The sequence below is a fragment of the Dipodomys ordii genome, unplaced genomic scaffold (genome assembly GCF_000151885.1).
Source record: "Dipodomys ordii isolate 6190 unplaced genomic scaffold, Dord_2.0 Scaffold172, whole genome shotgun sequence".
NCBI classification, from domain to species: Eukaryota; Metazoa; Chordata; class Mammalia; order Rodentia; family Heteromyidae; genus Dipodomys; species Dipodomys ordii.
Window position 1 is genome coordinate 1283795 of NW_012267388.1, and position 21835 is coordinate 1305629.

Sequence of the window (21835 nt, forward strand, 5' to 3'; positions counted from 1 at the left end):
TTAGGAACACATTACAGTTGCATGTCTCATTTTCAGAGTAGCTATTTCTTGAACTTCTTCCCATGACTGCTGCCATGAACCACATTTTAAGAAGATGCTGATGAAGATTAGTGAGAGATTTTAGCCTGAAAGTCTTCCTGAGGTCTTCTGTAAGACCTCAAAATTAAGAGAAAATGAGAATGCAGGAAGACAAAGGAGATGTGGAATATGATTGTAATGCAGTGGTGCTCTAGGAATGTGACCTGGCTGGTTTATGGGTAGTAAGAGGAAGAGATTTGTGAATGGGGGAAATGTACAGATAAAATACCTCAAAACAAAACAACTGAGTGTGTGCTGGACACAGGTGAATGTGAGGCTACCGTGTAAAGTGTGAATAGGAAAAAATGACCTTTGTAGGAGATCCTGAAGCTGTCTTGGAATTTGTAAATGTAAACCAGAAATAGCAGTTTCTAGAGATCCAGGAATAGCCAACAAACGGACTTCTTATCCTAAGAGAGGTACAGTGGTCAGCTCTCAGTAACTTAGTAGGTTGCTATATAGCTTAGTAGGTTGCTATATAATAACTTAGTAGGTTGCTATAGTGAAATTTCAGAGGAGCAAGTATACCAAGCTCGACCTTCCAATCTGTTGAGGCTCAATTGTTAGGAAAGTTTTAGGCACATACAGATTTGAGAAATGATAGACAATAATAAGTCATATGTGGAAATGAAAATTGTGAACCATTAAACTTTCTGAAACCCCAAGAAATGATGTTTCTTCCAGAAGACAGCAAGAAGTGTGGCAACGTTGACTCTCTGAGGACTAATTAATTCTTTGCTAGATGGTGTTACTGAATGCCATACCATTCAGTATTTCTCTAGAATCTCTTCATATTTTTATCACTTTGGATGAAGAAGCTAAAGAAAAAGTGAATTACATATTTGTTTGCTTTTCTTATTCTTAGTGGAGAAAGAGAAAGGCAAAGATTCAATTATAATTCAAATATTAATGTCATGTCCTCGGTAATCGCAGCATTATGATCTTAACAAAATAAGTATGTATTTGTTTATAACAAATATGAATAGTTTCTATTTCTGGGGCTTTTTGTTTTTGCATTTTTGTGCTGGTCCTTGGGCTTGAACTTAAGGCCTGCGTGCTATCTCAGAATTCTTTTTGCTCTACCACTTTGAGCCACAGCTCCACTTCCAGGTTCCTGCTGGTTAATTGGAGATGAGAGTCTCATGGACATTTCCTGTTCGGAGTGGCTTTGAACTATGATCCTCAGATTTCAGCCTTCTGAGTTACTAGAATTACGGCAAGAACCACCAATGCCCAGTTTTATTTTTTAATTATCTATAAGTAGTTGTACAAAGGGTTTCAATTCAACATGTTAGTTTATGAATATAATGCATCTTAATCAATGTCACCCCTTTTTATCAGTTTCCCCCATCTCTCCCAACCCCATGCATCCTCTCAATTTTCCTAGTTCAAATTATCACTAAATTTGCCTACCCTTCATCTCTCCTTTGGTATATCCCCTACCCTTGACCTCAACCAATCCACACACCCCCCACCCCCTCATTCCCCGCACATATATACTTCAAGTTCCATCTACTTGGTAGTCATTTTTATCAAATTATAAGTTAGTTGTTCAAAGGCTTTATCCCCATTGGAATCCCCCTCCATATACCATACTTCGGTTAATGTGTTTGTATATATGACCCTGAGTGTGCCTGTGTCACTTATTTATGTATTATTTAATATCTATGTGCAACTCATAGTCCATGTAAAATGCACATTCATATTTGACTGGCTAATTAACTCATTGACTTTCATAGCAAGTGAATCAGTTGCAGAAGTCGTTATCATTAATTGAAAGTAATGCCTGATGTATTTCATGAATGCATTTCCCAGTTTCATATTCTCATTTTATCTGTTTAAAATTCACTTTGGTCCCACCAAGGATCCATTATGGACCCCTCAGTAGCTTTATATTCAGCTCTCTGTCTCCCAGATGGGAGAAGAGAATGAAATGCTTTGTGGAGAAAAGGCATTCTTAGACACACAGACACACCTTAAAATTATTAGTTAAAGAGTTGTGGGTTTGTGATTCAGATAAAAAGCTGAAAACTTGTTAGTTATGAAATAGCATTAGCAATGATTATTACATTAAGTAGATAGGCATTAATTCCCATCTCTGTTACATTTGTGTGTGTGTGTGTGTATTGAAGCTTGAACTCAGTCCTAGGTATTTTCCTTTAGCTATTTTGCTTAAGGCTGGTACCTTGCTGGCTTCAAGTTCTATTCTCAGATTTCAGCCTCCCATAGGATTACAGGTGTGAGCCATCAGAGCCCAGGCTCTATTTCTTTCTTTCTTTCTTTTTTTTTTTTTTTGGGTCCGCTTGTGGGCCTGAACTCTCGGCCTGGGGGCTGGCCCTCAGCTCTTCAGCTCAAGGCTAGCACTCTACCACTTGAGCCACAGCATCACTTCTGGCTTTTTTTTTCTGCTTATGTGGTGCTGAGGAATCGAACCCAGGGCCTTAAGCATGCAAGGCAAGCACTCTACCACTGAGCCACCTTCCCAGCCCCATCTATTACTTTTCTTACGAACACTTTCTTTTTCCCTTTCCCACCTGCATCCTGTATTCATTATTATCCTTTCATTTTCACAAGCTGTGACCTGTGCTGTTTTGTTTCCCCTGGCTGCAAAAAATTAGAGAAAACATGAAATTTGTCTTAGTGGGACTGGTTCTATTACACTTAACACAATGATCTCCAGTTCCATTCTGTTTGTAGCTTAGGACATGATGTAGCTTAGCATTCATGATGGATACATACATACATACATACATACATACATATCATGAATACTGTCACTATAAATGTAGGTATATATGTATCTCTATAGCAAAGTAACTTTGATTATTTTTGAGCTATATACTCAAATTGGCATAGCTGAATCATGTGGAAGTTCTATTTTTAACTTCTTGAGTATTGCTAATTTATTTTCCTGTTTTGTTTCACTGTTGATTAGTCTTTATTTCTAAATTTATTTAATTTTTCTAAATTGAGTTTTCAAATTGTTCAAGACCATTTTTAGTATTACACTTGTCTGTGAGAACATTAATTTTTCTCTTTAACTTGTTGTTATTGCAGAGAAAACAATGTGTCTCAGTCAAGCCAATGATTGCTTCTTACAATGGCAGGGCCATGACCAACCTGGTTTTGGACAAAATTAGAAGTTTAGAAACACTGGTTCTCAATGAGACTATAAGGCACATAAATTAGTTGTAAGTGGTGTTAAAATACTTTATTAATGGACATAGAAGTCATAAAGACAATAAACAATTTTGTATTTAAGGTAACCTATGTTTGTTCAGATATTTTACCAATAATACTATTTTCATATTAAGACCAGAATGCATATTACTTCAGTGGAAAATAAATGGGCAGAACTTTGATCTGTGCAACTGGAGCTCATGGCGATGTGTTCCATAAAAGCAACCATCTATCCTGGTTCCCCCGGAAACAAAACAGACTGAATCAACTGATTCAGACTACAGTTCCTCCCTTGCTAGAGAAAACTATATATCCTTTGACTTTTGTGATTTTCTTCTTAATGACTGTGGATTGAAATTTTCAAGGAATGATCTCTCTCATACTCTCTCCCTCCCTTTTTGTTCCTCTCCCTCCCCATTTCTTTTCTGTCTTCTCCCTTTCTCCCTCTTACTCCTCCCTCCTTCTCCTCCTTTCCTCTCTTTGTCCCTTCCTTCCTTTACTCCATTTCCCTCCCCTCTTCCTTTTTCTCTATGAATTTAAAAGGCTCAGCCTGCAGATATACTCACCTAAACAGTTCAAAGACATGGATTAATGAAAAAGAGCTAGAATCAGAAGCCTGTCAGAACTGCCTTTCAACCCTTAATTCAAAGAAGCTGGGAACTCAAGGACAAGTGAGACCTTTTTGAAGCTTACACTCAACAAGCAAAAGTGGAAACTGCCAAATCCTTACTATGATTAGGACAAAGTAACTCCACTCACCAACACAAATATAACTGAGAGTGGATGGTAGTGGCAAGGAGAGTGGGACTTCATTCTGCCCCCTGTTCCTGGCACAGGACCAAGCTAGTTCTGAGCTGAAATTACTGTCCCTGGTGACAGAGTTGGAATTCTGAGGAAAGACCCCTCTATCTAGCTTTCTCATTGCATACCCTAGCCCTCATTTCCCCTTCATCTTTCTACTCTTTTTACCCTTTATTTCTACATCAAACTTCTTACTTCCCATACCTACTTCACTCTTAACATATCTGCTCATAACTATACAAATGAACCATCTTTTGTCCATCACTCTCTTTTCTCAACTCAGCTCTTTGCCATTGTAGCAGTTGCCTGCATTCTCTGTCTCCATTTTTTATATTCTCCCTTTATCATGAACCCATTGCAATCTCCATCTTTAAATACATTTAAGCTCCATCCTTTTCTGCATAAGATAATTAGACCATAGGCCTTATTGTATTGAATTCTTTTCTCTGCCAGGTTGGCTGTTGCTTCTGGTCCTGGAGTCTCCCTCCCTCCCTCCCTTTTTTCCTTCCTTCCTTCCTTCATTCATTCTTTTTTATTATTGTAAAGGTGATATATAGAGGAGTTACCAATACATAAGTCTCAACAGTGTGGCCTCTTCCCTAGCTTACTCCCAGTTTTTCCCTCCCATTCCCCCCATACAAGTTTTATAGTTCATTTTCAATCTAGTGTCTAGTGAGTACTTCTGCTGCATTTATTCATCCTTTGCCCATCATTTCTGTGTTCCCTTACCCTCCTCAAAACACATAAACTTACAAACAAGACAAAAGGTACATAAAACAAAAACAGCAACAAAGGGGAAATAAGCTCTTGTTTCCATTTCTTGGAGTTCATTTCAATAAATCTCATTTTATTTGATCATATGCATGTAGCTATTGAGCCTTTGTGATCCTTTCCTAAGAATATCCTCCTTTGGTCTCACTGTGTAAATGTCTAGAGACCTATATGTTTTATCATGTCCATGTGTTTTTTCTTAAATCTTTTATCATTCAGTGTGTTTACTTGTAAAATTATAGGCATATTCAAGTTATGACAAATGAAGGAAACCATCCAATCTATGTTTCTTTGAGTCTGGCCTACTTTGCTTAATATAATTTTTCCAAGTCTTTCCATTTCCTTACAGATGGTACAATATCATTTTTCTGATGGAGGCATAGAATTCAATTGCATATATATACCACATTTTCTTGGTCCATTCATCCATTGAGGGGCATCTGGGTTGATTCCATATCTTGGCTATGGTAAAATATACTACAATGAACATGGTTGTGCTATAAGCTTTAGTGTGGCCTTGTTTGTGGTCTATTGGACAAGTGCTGGGAGGTAGGATTGCTGGGTCATAGGGAAGCTCTGTGTTTAGTCTTTTGAGGAACCTCCCTACTGCTTTGCAGAGTGGTTGAACAAGTTTACATTCCTACCAATAGTGTTGTAGCATTTGCTTTTGGCCACATCCTTGCCAGCATCTGTTATTAGTTTTTTTGATAACGACGATTCTAACCGGGGTGAGGTAGAATCTCAATGATTGACATAGATATTGAATATTGCTTCATGTGTCTTGTTCTGAGACGTCTCTCTTTAAGTCCTTAGCCAATATATTGTGTTATTGTTTCTTTGAGGAGTTATCTTGAGGGGGTTTAATTTTTTGAGTTCTAAGTATATTTTTGATGTAAGGCCCTTGTCTGATGCATAACTAGTAAAAACCTTTCATTCTATGGGCTTTCTATTTATGTTGCTAGATATGTGTTTTGCCATGCAGAAACTCTTCAGTTTGATTTGTTGTGATTCTGGATCTTTGGAAGTTTCAACCCATGCCAAGGAGCCCTAGTGATTCCCCTACCCCTTGCTATACCCCTTCCCTTCTTCAGTTAATTTAATTTCTAGGTCATTTTTTTAGGCTATTTCAAAATGGAGTTGCTTTCCTGATCTCAGTCTCGATCTTCTCATTGGCATAAATAAAAGATACTGATTTTTGCAGGTTGATTTTATATCTTACCACTTTGCCAAAGCTTAGGATCAGCTCAAGTAACTTAGAGGAGGAATCTATAGTGTTCATTAAAGACAGAATTATGACATCTGCAAAGAGGAGTAGTTGTACTTCTTCTTTCCCTATTTGGATCCCTTCTTGTTTTTTTTCTTGCTTTATTTCTCTTGCTAGGAATGCCAATACTATGTTGAAGGGGAGTAGAGGGAATAAACATCCTTATCTCATTCCTGATTTTAGAAGAAATGGTTTTAACTTTTCACCATTAAGTATAATACTGGCCGTAGGTTTGTCATATATAGCCTTTTTTATATTGAGGAATGATCTTTGGTTTTCTTAATTCTCCAGGGCTTTTATCATAAAGGGATATTGAACCTTCTCAAATGTTTTTTCTGAATCTATTGAGAGGATCATGTGATTCTTGCCCTTGTTTCTATTGATGTGTTAAATTAGATGAATTGACTTGTGTTTATTTGAATTACATTACACTAATTGACTGAATTTCAATAATTGACTTACATATATTTTTAATTTACATATATTTTCACACACACACACACACATATTGCCTCTTCTGGAGCTTAAACTAAGGGCCTGGGCACTATTCCTGAGCTTTTCTGCTCAAGACTAGTGCTTTACTACTTAAACCACACATCCCCTTCCAGTTACTTTAGTAGTTAATAGGAAATATAATAGTCTTGTGGATTTTCCTGCTCTGGCTGGCTTCTAACTGTAATCCACAGAACACAACCTCCTGAATAGCTAGGATTACAGATGTGTATTTTGCAAGAAGCAAATGACTTTTGCAAAAAAATCGTATAGTTTAAGAAAATGTGAGTGAGGGGGTATATATGTAGGCAGTATGAGTCAGTAATAAGTTCATAGGTAAGTATAAAATTTTAAGAATTGATGACTGAACATAGCACCAATTTTGTTATCATAAAATAATAGCTTACATAAAATATAGAGGTTAATAAATATGTATATGTATTTATTTTTTCCCTTCCCTTCCACAAATTATACCAACATCAAATACAGTGAAAGCAGGGGTTATACCGTGGGGGAGGGACATACAAAGCAACAAAGAAATCATCTTATAAATATGTTAGAAACAATCGCATGAAAGAAAAAGCATTAAATATATTTTTGAACTCTTGAGAACCATATTAAGGAATATCATATAGAATCAAGCCTATTAAACTCTTAATTTAGTGGGTGTTCAATGGGAAAAGTTTAATCCAGAAGTCCACATTCTTTGAAAAACTTTTTCTTTTTTTTTCTGAATTATACTTTCTTATTCATCTCAGTAGTGAATTGCCTCTCCCTTTAGAACACTAGCTTTTTTTTGTCTGGTTTTAGTGAATACTGTCATGGCATTTTCCAGAGAAGGTCAGTAGTCCTTAATACTCACTGTAAAAGCTGGCATCTGTTTCCCTTTCTTTAGAGTTAAAAATTGACTTCATCTGTTTTCAATGCCTTTCTTAAAATAAAGATTCAGCTTCAGGGGGTTCCCCGGGTGAGCGCTGGAAATGGCACAGACCCTGATGAGTTGTGATTAAAACATCTGGCTTTTCACAATACCAACATTCACTTTCTTTTCCTGCTGTGGGATTCTCGCTGCTCCATCTCTGTCTTATGGCTAACCATCATCATACTCATTTGTTTGATGTGAAAATGACATGAATATGTAAATTTTTATATAAAATGAATGTTGAAATACTTTCTTGGCTGTTCCTCTTTTAGAATTTGTGAATGAGAATGAGATCATTTTAGAAGAAATGAATTAGAAGTAATTTTTATCAGTTGTGCTGTGTCTTATGAATGAATCTTTTATCTCTATTGATTCTTCTTCTTATATAAACTCTTTCAATATCAGCTTAGTCATCTTACATTTCCCATCTTATAGGATTGCAGTATTCCCATTGGTCTTAAGGTCATCCTCAATTTCTAGTTTAACCAGCTCTGTCTTCTACTGTGATATCAATGTTACAGTGTTCACCTTAGTCTGCTGCTGTTGATATGATCTTGTGATACTAGGATCATTTTTGTGTGTATGTGCTAGTACTGGTGCTTGAAGTTTGAGCCTAGGCTCAAAGGCTAGCACTCATCTTCATTGGTGGTAAAAGCCTCATAGACTTTCCTGTTCTGGCTGGCTTTGAACTGTGATCCTCAGATCTCAACTTCCTGACTAGCTAGGATTGCACACATGAGCCACCTGTACCCAATATGATAATTTTAAAGACCACTAAATGAGTGAGATTATTCAAACAGTTTCAACAGTATACTTGTATCACAAATCCATTGATTCTAAAAGCAATCTGAAAATACTGTTGGACTATCTTTTACCCCTTAAAGCCAAATGCTGAGTGAAAGATTACATAGGAAATGAACTTAATTCAATTCCTGGCTTTAAGAAATATCAATACGTATTTTTTATATCAGAAAGATAATTTAGTCTCTTAGATAATTTGGTATCTTTACTGTCAAATAACGCAACCAATTTCTCTTGTAGGGTGGTGTGAGATAAATGAGATACATTATATACATTTTGTTTTATGATAGATACAAGAATTCCTTACTCTGTCCAGAAAACTCATAAGGAAAATGGATTAATTCTCTCTTTATTCCTTTTTTATTCTTAAGATGTTTTATATACAAATATAATTTTAAAGTGTTATTTGTTAAAATATTAGTGAGCTGGATATTGAGTATTTTTTCACTGCTTCAAAGCAGTAATTTGATATAGTAAACATTTTTTGCCACTACATCTTTCATATGCTGATAATTACCTTTTGTCTTGTTCAAAAAGAGAATAAACTTTAGTTAATAGGTATATAAATTTAGTGGATCTTTTTCAGAACATAAAACGTATTGGTTTTAAGTTAATTAGTATAAACATTCTCTAGAAAAGTGCTTTAATGTCAAACACCTATTTAGAATCTCTTCTAAAACACCATGCTTTAATAAATATGATATTAGTTGCTCAAGCTTGAGATCTACAACTTTTTATATTTTTATCTTACTCATTCATCTGAGTAGGAACCTTCAAAATCCTCAAAAACTAACATTTTGAACAAAAACTTGTAAGAGGTAAGAGTGTCATATCAGCTTCTGGAAAGAACATTGTAGACAGAAGTAAAGATTGGTGCAAGAACCCTAAGGCAGGGAGAATGGGGAGAGTAGCAGGAGATGAGTCATGGCAGGACTGATGATATCCTAAGGACTCTGGCATTTCATTGTGAATATCTGAGGAGTCATTGCTGAACCTTGAGCAGAACCGTCAAGAATCATTGTGGCTGTTGTGTTGTGAAGAAATGCTAGGAAGAGGGCATGGGCAAAGCCTGGGAAAGTTGTTGAAAATGTTTGGTGAGAATTTAAGTAAAAGGTGATTTACATGACAAGGTGGCAGTAGTGTAGGAGGTGAAAAATTGCCAGCTTCTGAGCATACTTTGGAAAATATAGTCAATCTGGTAGATTAGGTGCAGAGTGTGGGGAAAAAGAAGAGTTGTGTATAAAGTTTGGGCCTAAACAGCTGGAGACAGGTGCTGGCAAAAATGGAAATGCCTGCTGGAGGATTTGGTGTTGAGGCATGGACCGCCATTTTTTTGTCTAAAATTTTTAATTTTATGAATGACAAGATAAATAGGTATGAAAAATCTCCACAGATCTCTATAAGTTTTACTTTATTCTTCTATTTTCATTTCAACGTGTTGGTTTAGGAGTACAGTACAGTTTGATCAATGTCATCCTTTACATCATTCTACCCCATCTGTCCTAACTCTACCCATCTCCTCCATTTTTCTAGTTTTATTTTCACATCTGTACATTGAATATTATGACTACATTCATCCACCCTTCCTCTCTCCACCCAAGCTGTTTAGAGAGTTTTTCAATTCAACATGTTAATTAATGGGCACAATGCATGTTGGTCAATTGAACCCCTTTGGAGGTGTTGATTTTGAGATGTCTGTTAAAATATCCAAATATAAAAGCTCAACAGGCGTTAGCAGGAGGTATGACTTAGAGCTAGGCTGAAAACAGGAATTCCACAAGTGATGTGAATACCTTTGGGCTTTCAACACATTGATGTGAGACTTGAAACATGGAATGGGAGGTTGAGAAAGCAGTGTGGACCAATAGACTCTTCTTCTTTGATTTTTTTTTTAAATGATTCTATATATGGTAAATCAGTAACCACAAATCAGAAGATTATATATTTGTAAAATGTTTCCTTTGCCTATTCTTAGTTGTTTCAGTTGTCACTGCCTAATTCTCTAGGACATCTTATCTCTATACACCTTGGGTATTATTGGGCTAGCACAGTAACAATTTGGAAGTTGACACATACACCCTCATTTCCCCCACATGCATGGAATTAATTATTGTCTCTCAAAATTCAAAAACTTTAAGAAAGAGCTAAAATATGTAGAGCTATAATCTACTATTTGTCAGTTTATGATATAGTAAGCACAGTTATGAAATAATGCAAGGCTATTTATTGAGTTAAAGTTTCATAAAATAATAGTGTGTGGTGTGTGTGTAAGTGTGTGTGTGTGTGTGTGTGTGCCTGTGTCTCTGTGTCTGTGTGTGTGTGTGTCTGTGGATAGAGGTTAGTGATTGCAGGCACCAAAATGGAAAGTCAAAGGAGAGAAAGTAATTATGTAAATTGTATTTCTTGAAGGCATTTAGAATTTTTAATTCACATACTCTAAGTTTCTGGAAGCACATTTAGTTCCTGTTTGGAGAGATGAAAGCCTTACACAGCCTCATCTGCAGGCTTGTGGCAATATGAATTCCTCCTGTGTGTACGTGCACGGAAGAGTAGAAGTGGCTGAGTGGGCAGTTGGCAGCCATTCATCGATTTGATTGCAGTCATTCATAAAATCCAGCAGTGCTGAGGGTGGAGTCAGGAGGAGCATTCCCCTGAGGTGGTTGCAGAATATCTCATTTGCATAAGTCTTCAGCAAACCTTGAGAATGCTTATAAGCAGTTATAAGGCTATTCAGAGTCCATATTTGTTAAATTCTCTGTCATTAAAGGCATCACAAAGACTAAGAGGTTAAAGCTCCTGACCTTCAAGCAGTGGTGATTCCAGGAAGTTAGCATTAGAACAGCATTTGTGGTCTCCCAATATGTGTCTAGCTGTAGGAGGCCATCAAGCATAATGCTGCAACCTACTGAAATGCCATTGCTGTGTTTCTTGAAGAAAAAGAGGTCCCTATTATATTATGTCTAATGCCTAGAAAACAATGGCAGTTGTTAGGACTAAACATACATTAGAGCTATCTGGTTCCTGCCACTTTAAACTGAGACACAATTTGATTATAACTGAATTTTAGAGAAATAATCTATACAAGGTAATGAACATCGTATGAGCTATAATACTGTAACCTTGGTATGCCTTGTTCTAACCGTTGGATACTTTCTTAAATCTAGAAAGAGTTTTTATATAAAACAATTCAGATTAGAAATGTAAGTACATATTATTATGATTAAGATATTGATTAATTAGCAATCTAAAAAAAATTCAGATTCAATAGCTGCTACATCTCTAGTGATATGTGTCTTGTGGTCAGGGTGAGATCATTATGAAATGTGGTATTCTATTGTTTTAGGATAAGTTAAATTCTAAACATGTAATTTTTGAAGAGTAGTAGACTTGTTTCTATTATCCAATAAAAGTAATATTCAGAAATTCAACTTGAGGTTTTGATATCAGAAATATTCTTTAGCATATGCTGAGAGGAATGTCAACTACTGTAATTTAAAACTCAAGTTTGAAAACAGAACAAACAAACTCACTGGGTTTTGAGGTTAGATAAATGCTCTTGCAAAGGCTTGCATTTGGGAGAAAAATTGGTTTAGGAACCCACCCAAGCTTGGTATTCTTAATTTCTTAGAAAATAATCACTTCAGAGCATATGTAAAAGAACCACTAGGTGATAGAAGTATTGGGGATTAAAGTATCATTATTATTATTTACTGGGGTGGTACTGGGGATTGAACTCAGGGCCTCAGGCTTCCTAGACAGCAGCCATATCTCCAGTTCCCATTTTTCATTGATATTTTTCAGATTAGGTCTTTCATGTGCCAGGCCTAGTCTTTACATAATCTTATTTGTGTTTCTTCATGTTGCTGAGAATGACAGGCACACATCACCGCACCCAGTCATTGGTTGAGATGGCTAGCCTCTAACTTCAATCCTCCCATCTTTCTCCCAAGATGCTAGGATTATAAACTTGAGCTACTGTGCCCAGCTGATTTCTTTTAGTCTGATGTTTTATATAAATGTCTGGGACTTGAGAAGAGAAAAATCAAAGAGAGGAAACAAGATTTTTCATACTTACAATTTTTCACAATTTTTCTAAGTTGGTGATATTTTAGATATTTTCACACACCAGCTCATGTAGATTAAATATACTGCCTAGGCTATTTTTAATTAACTGAGAATTGTTCATGATTTTTCTGTGCTACTTTCTCTATCTAATATAAGTTAGAATGAAATTCCAGGGTTCAGAAACGTTAATATATTGTTTATTCTAACAACTTCCTTCATTGAAGTTTCCTGAAGGGCTTTCTCCCCCTGGAGAAGGTTTTATAGATCCTGTAGATGTTTCTCGCCAATCCATTGAGAGTTTACCAATAGCTGTTAACATCACATTTCTTTACCTTTATTTTGACCACCAGGTGTGTTGAGGCTTGGAAATGGCACTGTTTTCTTTCTTGTTGTGCTATATAGTGATTTCTGAGTCTTGTCTGATCTTGTTTGGAATAAGCAGTGAGTGTGTATGTGTGTGTGTGTGTGTGTGTGTGTGTGTGTGTGTGTTGTGTCTGTGTGTGTCTGTTGCTGTGCATTGTGTCCTTGTTTCCCTGTATCATTTCTTTCAGAAGTGGAGAATTTTGCCATGCAGCTTCTAGCTTTGGGAAAATAGTGAATCAAGCACTGTTTCACCAATGTCCCATATCTGGAAAAAAAAAAAAAAAGACTGGCAGTGTCATCAAATCTCCAAGAAGCTTCCACAAAAACGTTCCAGGAATGTGGGGATCTTAAGGAACAGTTCCCCTTAGGGAAGGGTGTAGGTGTAGGTGTAGGGTCTCGGTTTTATCAGAAAGGTTTCCCTTACTTATGGTTGGGTTTGATTTAAAGCTTTGGAGGTGAAGGAATATCCATGTTTTAGAAGTACAGCTGCAAATTAAAGTTCCTTTCTAATTCTGCCCAGTGATTCTACCCCATGCTCAATAAGCCCGGTTCCCTCAGAGTAAGAAAGGCCATCTATGTCTGCTGCACTTTGGGTTTGTGGTATACTGTCTGCTTTCTGCATTTATTTTGTGGCAAAAGATTTAAGGCATGGAATCATTTTAAAATTTTTTCTTTTGCATTTTAGAAATATCTTTTCTTATTTTACATATATACCAACAGATATACATTTCATAGGTGCAAATTTCCTTCCAACTGTTATTTCTCTTTTGTAGGGAGGGGATTTGAAACACAGGATGTCTGGAGGCTTGTTAGGGTCTGCTATGTGGTGATTAACAGTGTGAAGCATGAGTCTATGTCTTTTAGTAAAATAGCCAACACCATAGAATATGCTGGTTTATTTTTAATATATCAAACCCAACAGCGGTTCCTATTTTTAAGCTTTTAGATATCTTTACATGGTAAGGGCAAATCTTTCATTAGCTTTTCTGCTATGGGGAAAGTTGCTGACAATCATTTTACTGATACTTAAAGGAAATTCAAATGTGGAGGCCAGCACAGACTTTATTTGGGTCTAACTGAGTGGAAGCCACAAAGATATGCAACTCCATAGCCCTTTCTAGAACCTGAAGGTTAATACTGAAGGGGCTTGCAAAGACTTTCCCTTAGAGTGTGTTTTCAGTATGGTGTTTAATTTGTTCTACCCTGTTATAATTAATAGTGCGTTGTGCTGTCTATCATGCGCCCCAGGTGTGTTGTCAGGGACATGGCGAAGCCTGCTGCCTGCAAAACACCAAGAAATGCTGAAAGCCAGCCCCACCAACCTCCACCGTAAGTATGGCATTGGTTTTATTGACTGAAAAATGTACTCTCTTACACAGATCACTGGGTACAGATTGATTAATTCACATTGCATGTTGGAGTAGATACTCTGGCTTTTCTGGTATGTGCATACTAGAAAAGACTACTAATTAGATAAATTTATCTGGAAACATGAGCTCTGAATCAAGTGTTTTTATGAAATAATAATGCTATATTACAGGCTCCAAATAATTAGAGGCAAGGGAAACATAATCTTCGGGCTAAAGAATAGTAGCAGTTGTCATTATTTTTTCTTATTCATTTATTTTTGGTTTCAAAAGGCATGTGGGTTGGAGTATAAGACTTTAGGAAAGCGCTGAGTGTTCATGACTCATCTATAATCCTAGTTACTCAGGAAGTTGAACTCTGAGAATCAAGGTTCAAAGCCAGCCTAGACAGGAAAGTGTGTGAGACCCTTATCTCCAATTAACCACCAAAAAGCCAAAATTAAGGTGTTGCACTAATGAGAGGGGAGAAATAAGCTAAATGAATCTATAATACTCTGAGTTCAAGCTCTAGTCCCAACACACACACACACACACACACACACACACACACACACACACACACACACACACACCAAAACTTTAGTGAAGTAAAATCATTCTACAAATAAGATATTAAGAGAGGATGGGGTAGGGGTTGGGTAGGCAGGATGTATCAATAAAGGAATAACTTTCATTATATTACTTATTACTTAAAGGTAATGGATAATTAAAAGAGTTTTATTTTTATTATTGCTTTCTTGGGTGTAGGTATGGCTGATTATTAAGTGATCAACCACAGGGCATAGAGAAGAAACAAATTATGTAAACACTAACTTCAAATATGGCATTTGATAAGATAAAATGTAAAGAGTATTGGTAGTCTGCAGAGTAAATTATTCATTCAGTTCTCTGAATATAGAGATGTTCTGTGTAGGAAAAGTTAAAATTTCTTTTAAATGTCTCAGCAGCAATAGCACCAGCAATATTCTTAGCCTAAGCACTACAGCCATGTAGTTATGACTGGGAAAATGCTTTTTTCCAAGGCCTGTGGCAAAAGCTTTGGAAGAAATATGACTTTTTCTTTATTTTTAAAACTATCTTCTAGTAGTGGACAGAGAGATTTGATTTCAACATGTCAGTTTCTGAGTTCAATGCATCTTGATCATTGTCATCTCTTTGATCATTTTCCTGGTCTCCCCCAACCCCACCCATTCCTTCAATTTTCCTAGTTCTGTTTTCATATGTGTACATTGAATACTATGATTGCATTTTCCCACTTGCTCTCTGCATTCTTTTGGCCTCTCCTCCACTTCACACCTCTTAAACCTAAGTTCCAGCTTCCTAGGATCAATTTTATTAAACAGTAAGGTAGTTGTTGAAAGGAGTAATACCATTTCTTCAGGGTGATTTTTCCACAGATTTCTTCAGCCATCTTAGAATTCTTTCATGTAAACCAAAATAAAGTGATACAGCAATAAAAGGGCTAGAAAGAAAAATTAAATTTTGGTGACTATTTTGCTATGACAATTTTCTATTAACAATGATAAAAATTAAATAAAAATCATTTTTTATCAGGAATATAATTTTATTCAGAAGATTGGTTGTGCTATTTTATTCCACTGAATATTTAGAGGGTTTCACATTTTATGTCAGAGCAAGGTGCATTTAAAACTCAAGAGTTCATAAATTTAATTTCTTCTCTATGACTTGTTTCCCATTTTGTTGATCATTGAATGCCTATGTTTGGTGTATTACATACAGGAACAAATAATTTGAAGTTATTTAAACTTCAGCTATAACATTTAAAATGATATTCCAGAGGCTCAGTAGATGTGTTATAGATTTTTTCAATAACATATTTGAATATCATCTTCTACATTTAATTAACTATAGGATTTTCCAGGAAATAGTTCTAAGAACAGTAAAAGTGATTTATGATTGCATTGATAAAAGCAAAAAAATATGAAAGAAGAATTTTATATATCCTTTTCTATATTTTTTCCTATACTTTTTTGGCAATATTGGACTTTGAACCCAAGGCTTTGTACTTGCTGCTCAGGCACTGTATCATATGAGCCTTCTCTCAGGCCATTATTATCTTTATTTCTTTTGAAGTGTGGTGTCACTAGGTTTCCCTGGCTGGTGCTCCTCCTGCCTCAACTTTCTGAACAGCTGGGTCTTCAAGAACATTCCACCAAGCCTGAGATCAAATTCTGTAAATGATCTTATCTAAAGCTATTTCCTATGCTAGAACTTTCCTTGATAATTCACAGAAAACCTAGGTCTTTCCTTCACATCTTCTGTTCTAGTAGTTAGAAAACTTCATTGGGATTAAAGTTATTTCTGAGAAAGAATTTTGGGGAACTAAGGTAGATTTTAAATTATTTCTATGCCATTTATTAAGTTTCAATGATATTTATTTTTCACTTTTTTATTTTGTGATGATGGGAATTGAACCCAGTGCCTATACACAGTACTTGCTTAAGCAAGTATGCTACCACTGAGCACCCCTCAAAACCCACTAAGTTCCATTTAAATTGGTCCCATTCATTCCAATTTCAGTGTTAAACTGGACTTTATTAGATAAACAGTGACAATTCTTATTTTTTCCAACCTGACGTTTTTCCCCTTCTTTCCTTATAAAAAAAACATAAAACAAAAAACCTCAGACTTACAGTTGTGGAAATCTGTCATAACTAGGATAGAACCTAGTAAAACTTTCCTGGTGTCTCTTCTGAGTTTATTGGGGAAGGACAACAGTAATAGGACCTTTGCCTTTTCCTTTATGATAGTTTTTTTGTTCCCTCTGTGCTCCTTGGATTAAAATAGTTCACTTCTCTGAAGGTGACTGAAAAAATTTAGAGTCTAAATTTATTCCTTATTTCTGTTAATTTTGGTAGAGAGATATTTGTGAATTGAGCTGTCCATAAATGCATAAATGGCTTTCTAGTTAGATACAGAAAGAGCAATTTAAAAGTAGGGATTTTTAAAAGATGGGCTTTTAGCCTATAGGGAAATGCTTACAAGTTACAATTCACTACCTGTAAGTGTATCCAAAAACAACAAGCACTAGTAAGTAGAAATTGTTTGAAATTTTTTAATGAGATAGAATAGAAAATGTAAGTGGGTAAGATTAGTAACATATGACAGAATTTAGAATTCTGTATGTGATAAGTGGGTCAAATATAACATTTAATATATGTTACATTAAGTTATGTGAATTACACTAATGAAATTCAACTAAGATACTGGGATAGCCAGATTTGCATAATATTCATAAATGTGTCTGTGTATGAAGTATCTGTTACATTATTTGACACAAGTAGGGAAAAATTGAGTATAGATGTGATGTTTGCAAAACCAGAGGCAATTAATTCAGCCAGCAGATTACTTCAATAGTCCAGTGATGTGATGGTCTTGATTTGGCATGATGGAAGTCCATGGAGACACTTCCAATGTGGGGTAAGAAGTGATACAGGTGATGCTTCATAGACAGTTTAACATGTTTGTAAGGAACATTTTTGAGGGGGAAGGGTGACACGGGAACTTCATGTTAATAGTTTGAGTGAAGGAGACCTTGATGAAGAAGTTAAAGATGTTAGTCGCATCAGACAATATGTGCAGTGGTTAAGTTCAGATTTTGACATAGTGGTTTGTGGTACTTGTAATGTATATAAAGGTGTAGATACAGCGAATATTTGAATCTATGAACCTGAAGCACTCATGAAATGGAGAAATAGGTGACATCATCAAATAGAAAAATAGCCTAGGGCCCTAGGTAATACCAGGGATTAAAGAATGGGACAAGGAAGGAGATCTTCTAACACAGCTGATGAAAACGGTGGTTTGTAAAGGTGAGGGCCAGAGTCAAGACAGTGTGGGATTCACAGGGGATTTCACACTGTCAAAGAACACAGAAAATCAATAAGTAACAGTTAAAAATATCCCATGGTTTTGATCATGTAGAGGTCATTGGTAGTATTTGCCATAAAAGGCTTACCAGATCAGCAGGTAGAAATGTTCTATTTTTGAGTGGCTTGGGGAAGAAATGAGAAGTCAGGGGAAAGAGAGGGTGCAAGTATTTGATGTTTTTATTTATAATGATTTGCTTTTGTTGTTGTTGTTGTTTTAAAGAATCAGTATTGGGGATTGAAGTCAGGACCTTGCCCTTGCTAGGCGAGTGCTCTATCATTTGAGCAAGGCTCTCAGTCCTCTGTTCCTTTACTTGGTCTTTCACATAAGGTTTCATGCTCTTTCCTGGGCCAGGCTCAGACCAGGACCCTCCCACCTCCACATGGGATTTCAGGTGTAGGTCACTGTGATCAGTTTTATATATGACTTTTCAAGAAAATTTACTGAATACAGAGAGGTAGAGAATCTTGTAGATAGATGGAAATCAAAGTGACTGTATATATGTTGTTTGCTACATTCTATTATACAAATCAAAAATGAATACAAATATCAATATATTGCATATTTTTGATAACTACATATAAAAACAATCCGAAGAGTTCATTTTAGTTATCATTCAAGTTTCAGTCATTTTAAGCCCTCTGCATGATTAGTCATCATTAATGGAAACAACAAATATATTAAAATGTTCATGGAGTTCAAGAAGTATAATTTTCTTGAATTTTTATTCCTCTAGTAAACGATACATAGATAAATGAAATAGAATTCTTACTTATTCGGCTGGGATGGTGGCTCAGTGGTAGAGCACTTGCCTTGCATGCATGAGGCCCTGAGTTCAATTCCTCAGCACCACATAAGCAAAAAAAAAAAAAGCTGGAAGTGGTGCTGTGGCTCAAGTGCTAGAGTGCTATTCTTGAGCTGAAGAGCTGAGGGACAGTGAGCAGGCCCAGAGTTCAGGCCCCGCACCCCCCCCCAAAAAAAGAATTCTTACTTATCTTGCAGTTACAAAAGGAAGAGATAGTTATATGATGAAAAATTAATGTAACATGATGAAAGGTGCTAATGTAGAATTATGTTTAAGAGAAAAAGTTATTCTGTAGGATTAGTTGGCCATGGAAGGATATTAAGAATCTGCAAAGATAATGTAATTTTTAAAGGATGAATCATTAGTGTTTATGCAACTTGTGGTGCAGTCTTGACTTTGATCTTGAACTCTCTCTGGACAGTTTCTATAAACTCTTCCTTTCCCTGGTGAGGCTCTGGGTTGGTAATCATGAATGTTTATAATATTCCTGCTATGGGTTACTTCATCCTAGTGGATCCTGGTGAACTGTGGCCAGATGTCCCTGTTACAGGAAACTAGCTTATACTGAGACATAGTTATATTTCTTGCCTGAGTTTTATCCAGTTCATTCCCATCAAAGCACTTGTATAGCCCTATTTGGGAAGATAGTGAATTAGTGTGTATCAATCAGACAAGACAACACAACAAAAATCATAAACCATAGCAGCAGTGTGTCACTGATTACAGGGACAAGAGGAAGCCTGCCATCCAGGACCAGCAAGGAGTCACCTAGGACATGCATGATTATCTACTGGTAGGACACAAGAGAGAGTAACAGACTTGTAGACAAAAGCGCTCATTGGGATCCAGAGTGACATCAAAGCTGATTTCCTTTCAGGAGTTCTAATTGTCATGTTTAGAGAAAGCAAACATGAGCTCTATGGAGTCATGTTGTGATTGAGAGGTGGTCCCTATAGTCAGCGGACTAAGTGGACTAAGTGGAACTAGCTGTTCCTCTTAATTCATGTACTATGCATGACACAACTTTATGATCACTAGAAATTACACCACATCTTGTCACACAAGGCATTGACCACCTTCCCACAGAGCTTTATCATTCCTTACGCTAGCCTTGAGCTGCTGTGAATGCAGGACCGTGGCCATCACAACACCAGGGCCTTGAACAGGCTCACACACCAGGCCCTGCACATTCGCCATGACCCATTGCGCCTGGAAGACTTAGATGTGAATGGCAGACTGGTTAGACACTGGAAGTGTGCACAGGAATGGGTGCACAAAGGGGCTAAAAGGTCCATGATGAGCTGGTGCAAAGTATCTTTCAGCTGTGTATTGTATCATAAATGAAAGTAAGTTTCAGAGGCAAGCCTTCTCTAAAATATATTTAGCCATGTAATTTTATCACAATTATGATGCATTTTATTTTTAATTTTTAATTATTTTTAAATCATTTTTATTTTTATTCTGTTTTTATTTTTTCCTGTACAATAAGAGATATTCATTGTCAAGTGTGCAATTCTAGTTAATTCCACCTGTATTAGGCATGAATATCATTTTATTTTTCAAAATAAAATGTCTAACTAGAAAAAATGTTTTTGTCTTTTAGAATAAAATAAGTACATCCAGCAACTTGAAAACAGAGCATACTAGGAACACTGACATTTCCAAATCATGGTTATAATTAGGAAGTGACAGGATTTTAAAAATGTGTGGCTTTTATAGTCGTCATTCCCTTTATGAGATTTGCTGGCTAATGTAAATCATTTTATGCCAATTCACAAAGTCTTCCAAGGCCCTTCTTTCTACCATAACAATAATGATAATATTCTGTTTAATTTTTCTGAGTGCTTAGAGTAGAAGATACTTTCTTCAGTACTTAGATATTAAAAGAGTTTGATTCTATATGAGAAAAACTGTGGTAATCATTTTTTGTTGGCTTCTATGTGAGAGAGAGAAGAGAAAGAAAGAGAGAGAGAGCCAGAGAGAGAGACAGAGAGAGAGAGAGAGAGAGAGAGAGAGAGAGAGAGAGAGAGAGAGTATTCTGTGACTTGAACTCCAGGCCTCATGCTGTGACATTTTGCTTAAGGCTGGTGGTCAACCAAGGGTGGTGAAGCTATACTTCCACTTCTGTATTTTTTTTTTTCTGGTTAATTGGAGATGAGAGTCTGATAGAAATGTCTGTTCAGGCTGGTTCAAGCCTCAATTTTCAGATCTTGGTCTCCTGAGTAGCTAGGATTACAGTCATAGTCATGAAATACTAGCACCAGCTTTGTAATAGTTTTATATAATAATTAAGTTCCATGGAACTTGACTAGTCCTTAACTCTTTTCATGAATTAGTCCTGACTCAGTCTTAACAAAATGATATTTTCCATAGGGAATAAAAGAGTTTTCTTTTTAAAAACGATGTCCTGAAGAAACTATGCATAGATTATTGGCCGAGTTTATTTCTTGGCAGCTTCTCTTCACATTAGTGATGTGCACATTTGACCTGCCCATGGAAGACAATGCCTGTACCCTATTGGCATCTGTAGGGCCTTTGCTGCCATGGATACCACAGCAGGACAGAGGCAGGTCCAGGTCTAGGATTCAGGTACCTGGATGATTCAAATGTGCAGATGACTTGCAGTATAATTGCTATATGCTTTGAATGTACCTCTTAAGGTTGATGTGTTGGAAACCTGATCACTAATTCTTTAATTTATGCTATGGTATTTTTCAAGTGAAATCTTTGAGAGATATTTAAAACTAGATATGCTCATGAAAAGGGTCCTTCCTTCATGACTTGAGTAGCTCTATAAGAAGAGGAAAAGAGAAGCGAAAGCTCACTTTGGACTGCACAATAACCTCCACCATGTTTCAATGGAGCACAAAGGCTCCCAGCAGATGGTGGGGGAGGGGGGGTGTTTCCAGGATTATGCTCCCGAAATTCTCATTTAGCCCAATAAACTTCAATTATTTTCTCCTTCCTTCCTTCCTTCCTTCCTTCCTTCCTTCCTTCCTTCCTTCCTTCCTTCCTTCCTTCCTTCCTTCCTTCCT

The 21835-nt window shown here is 36.4% G+C and overlaps 1 protein-coding gene across 1 annotated transcript in view; it reads left to right on the plus strand.

The window, feature by feature from the left end:
- Positions 1-21835, plus strand: part of LOC105998800 (regulating synaptic membrane exocytosis protein 1-like) — a 293495-nt gene that overhangs the window by 61037 nt on the left and 210623 nt on the right. Inside the window, exon 2 of the mRNA XM_013033609.1 lies at positions 13986-14066. Within this exon, the coding sequence (XP_012889063.1) occupies positions 13986-14066 (81 nt within the window). The remainder of the gene's footprint in view (positions 1-13985; positions 14067-21835) is intronic.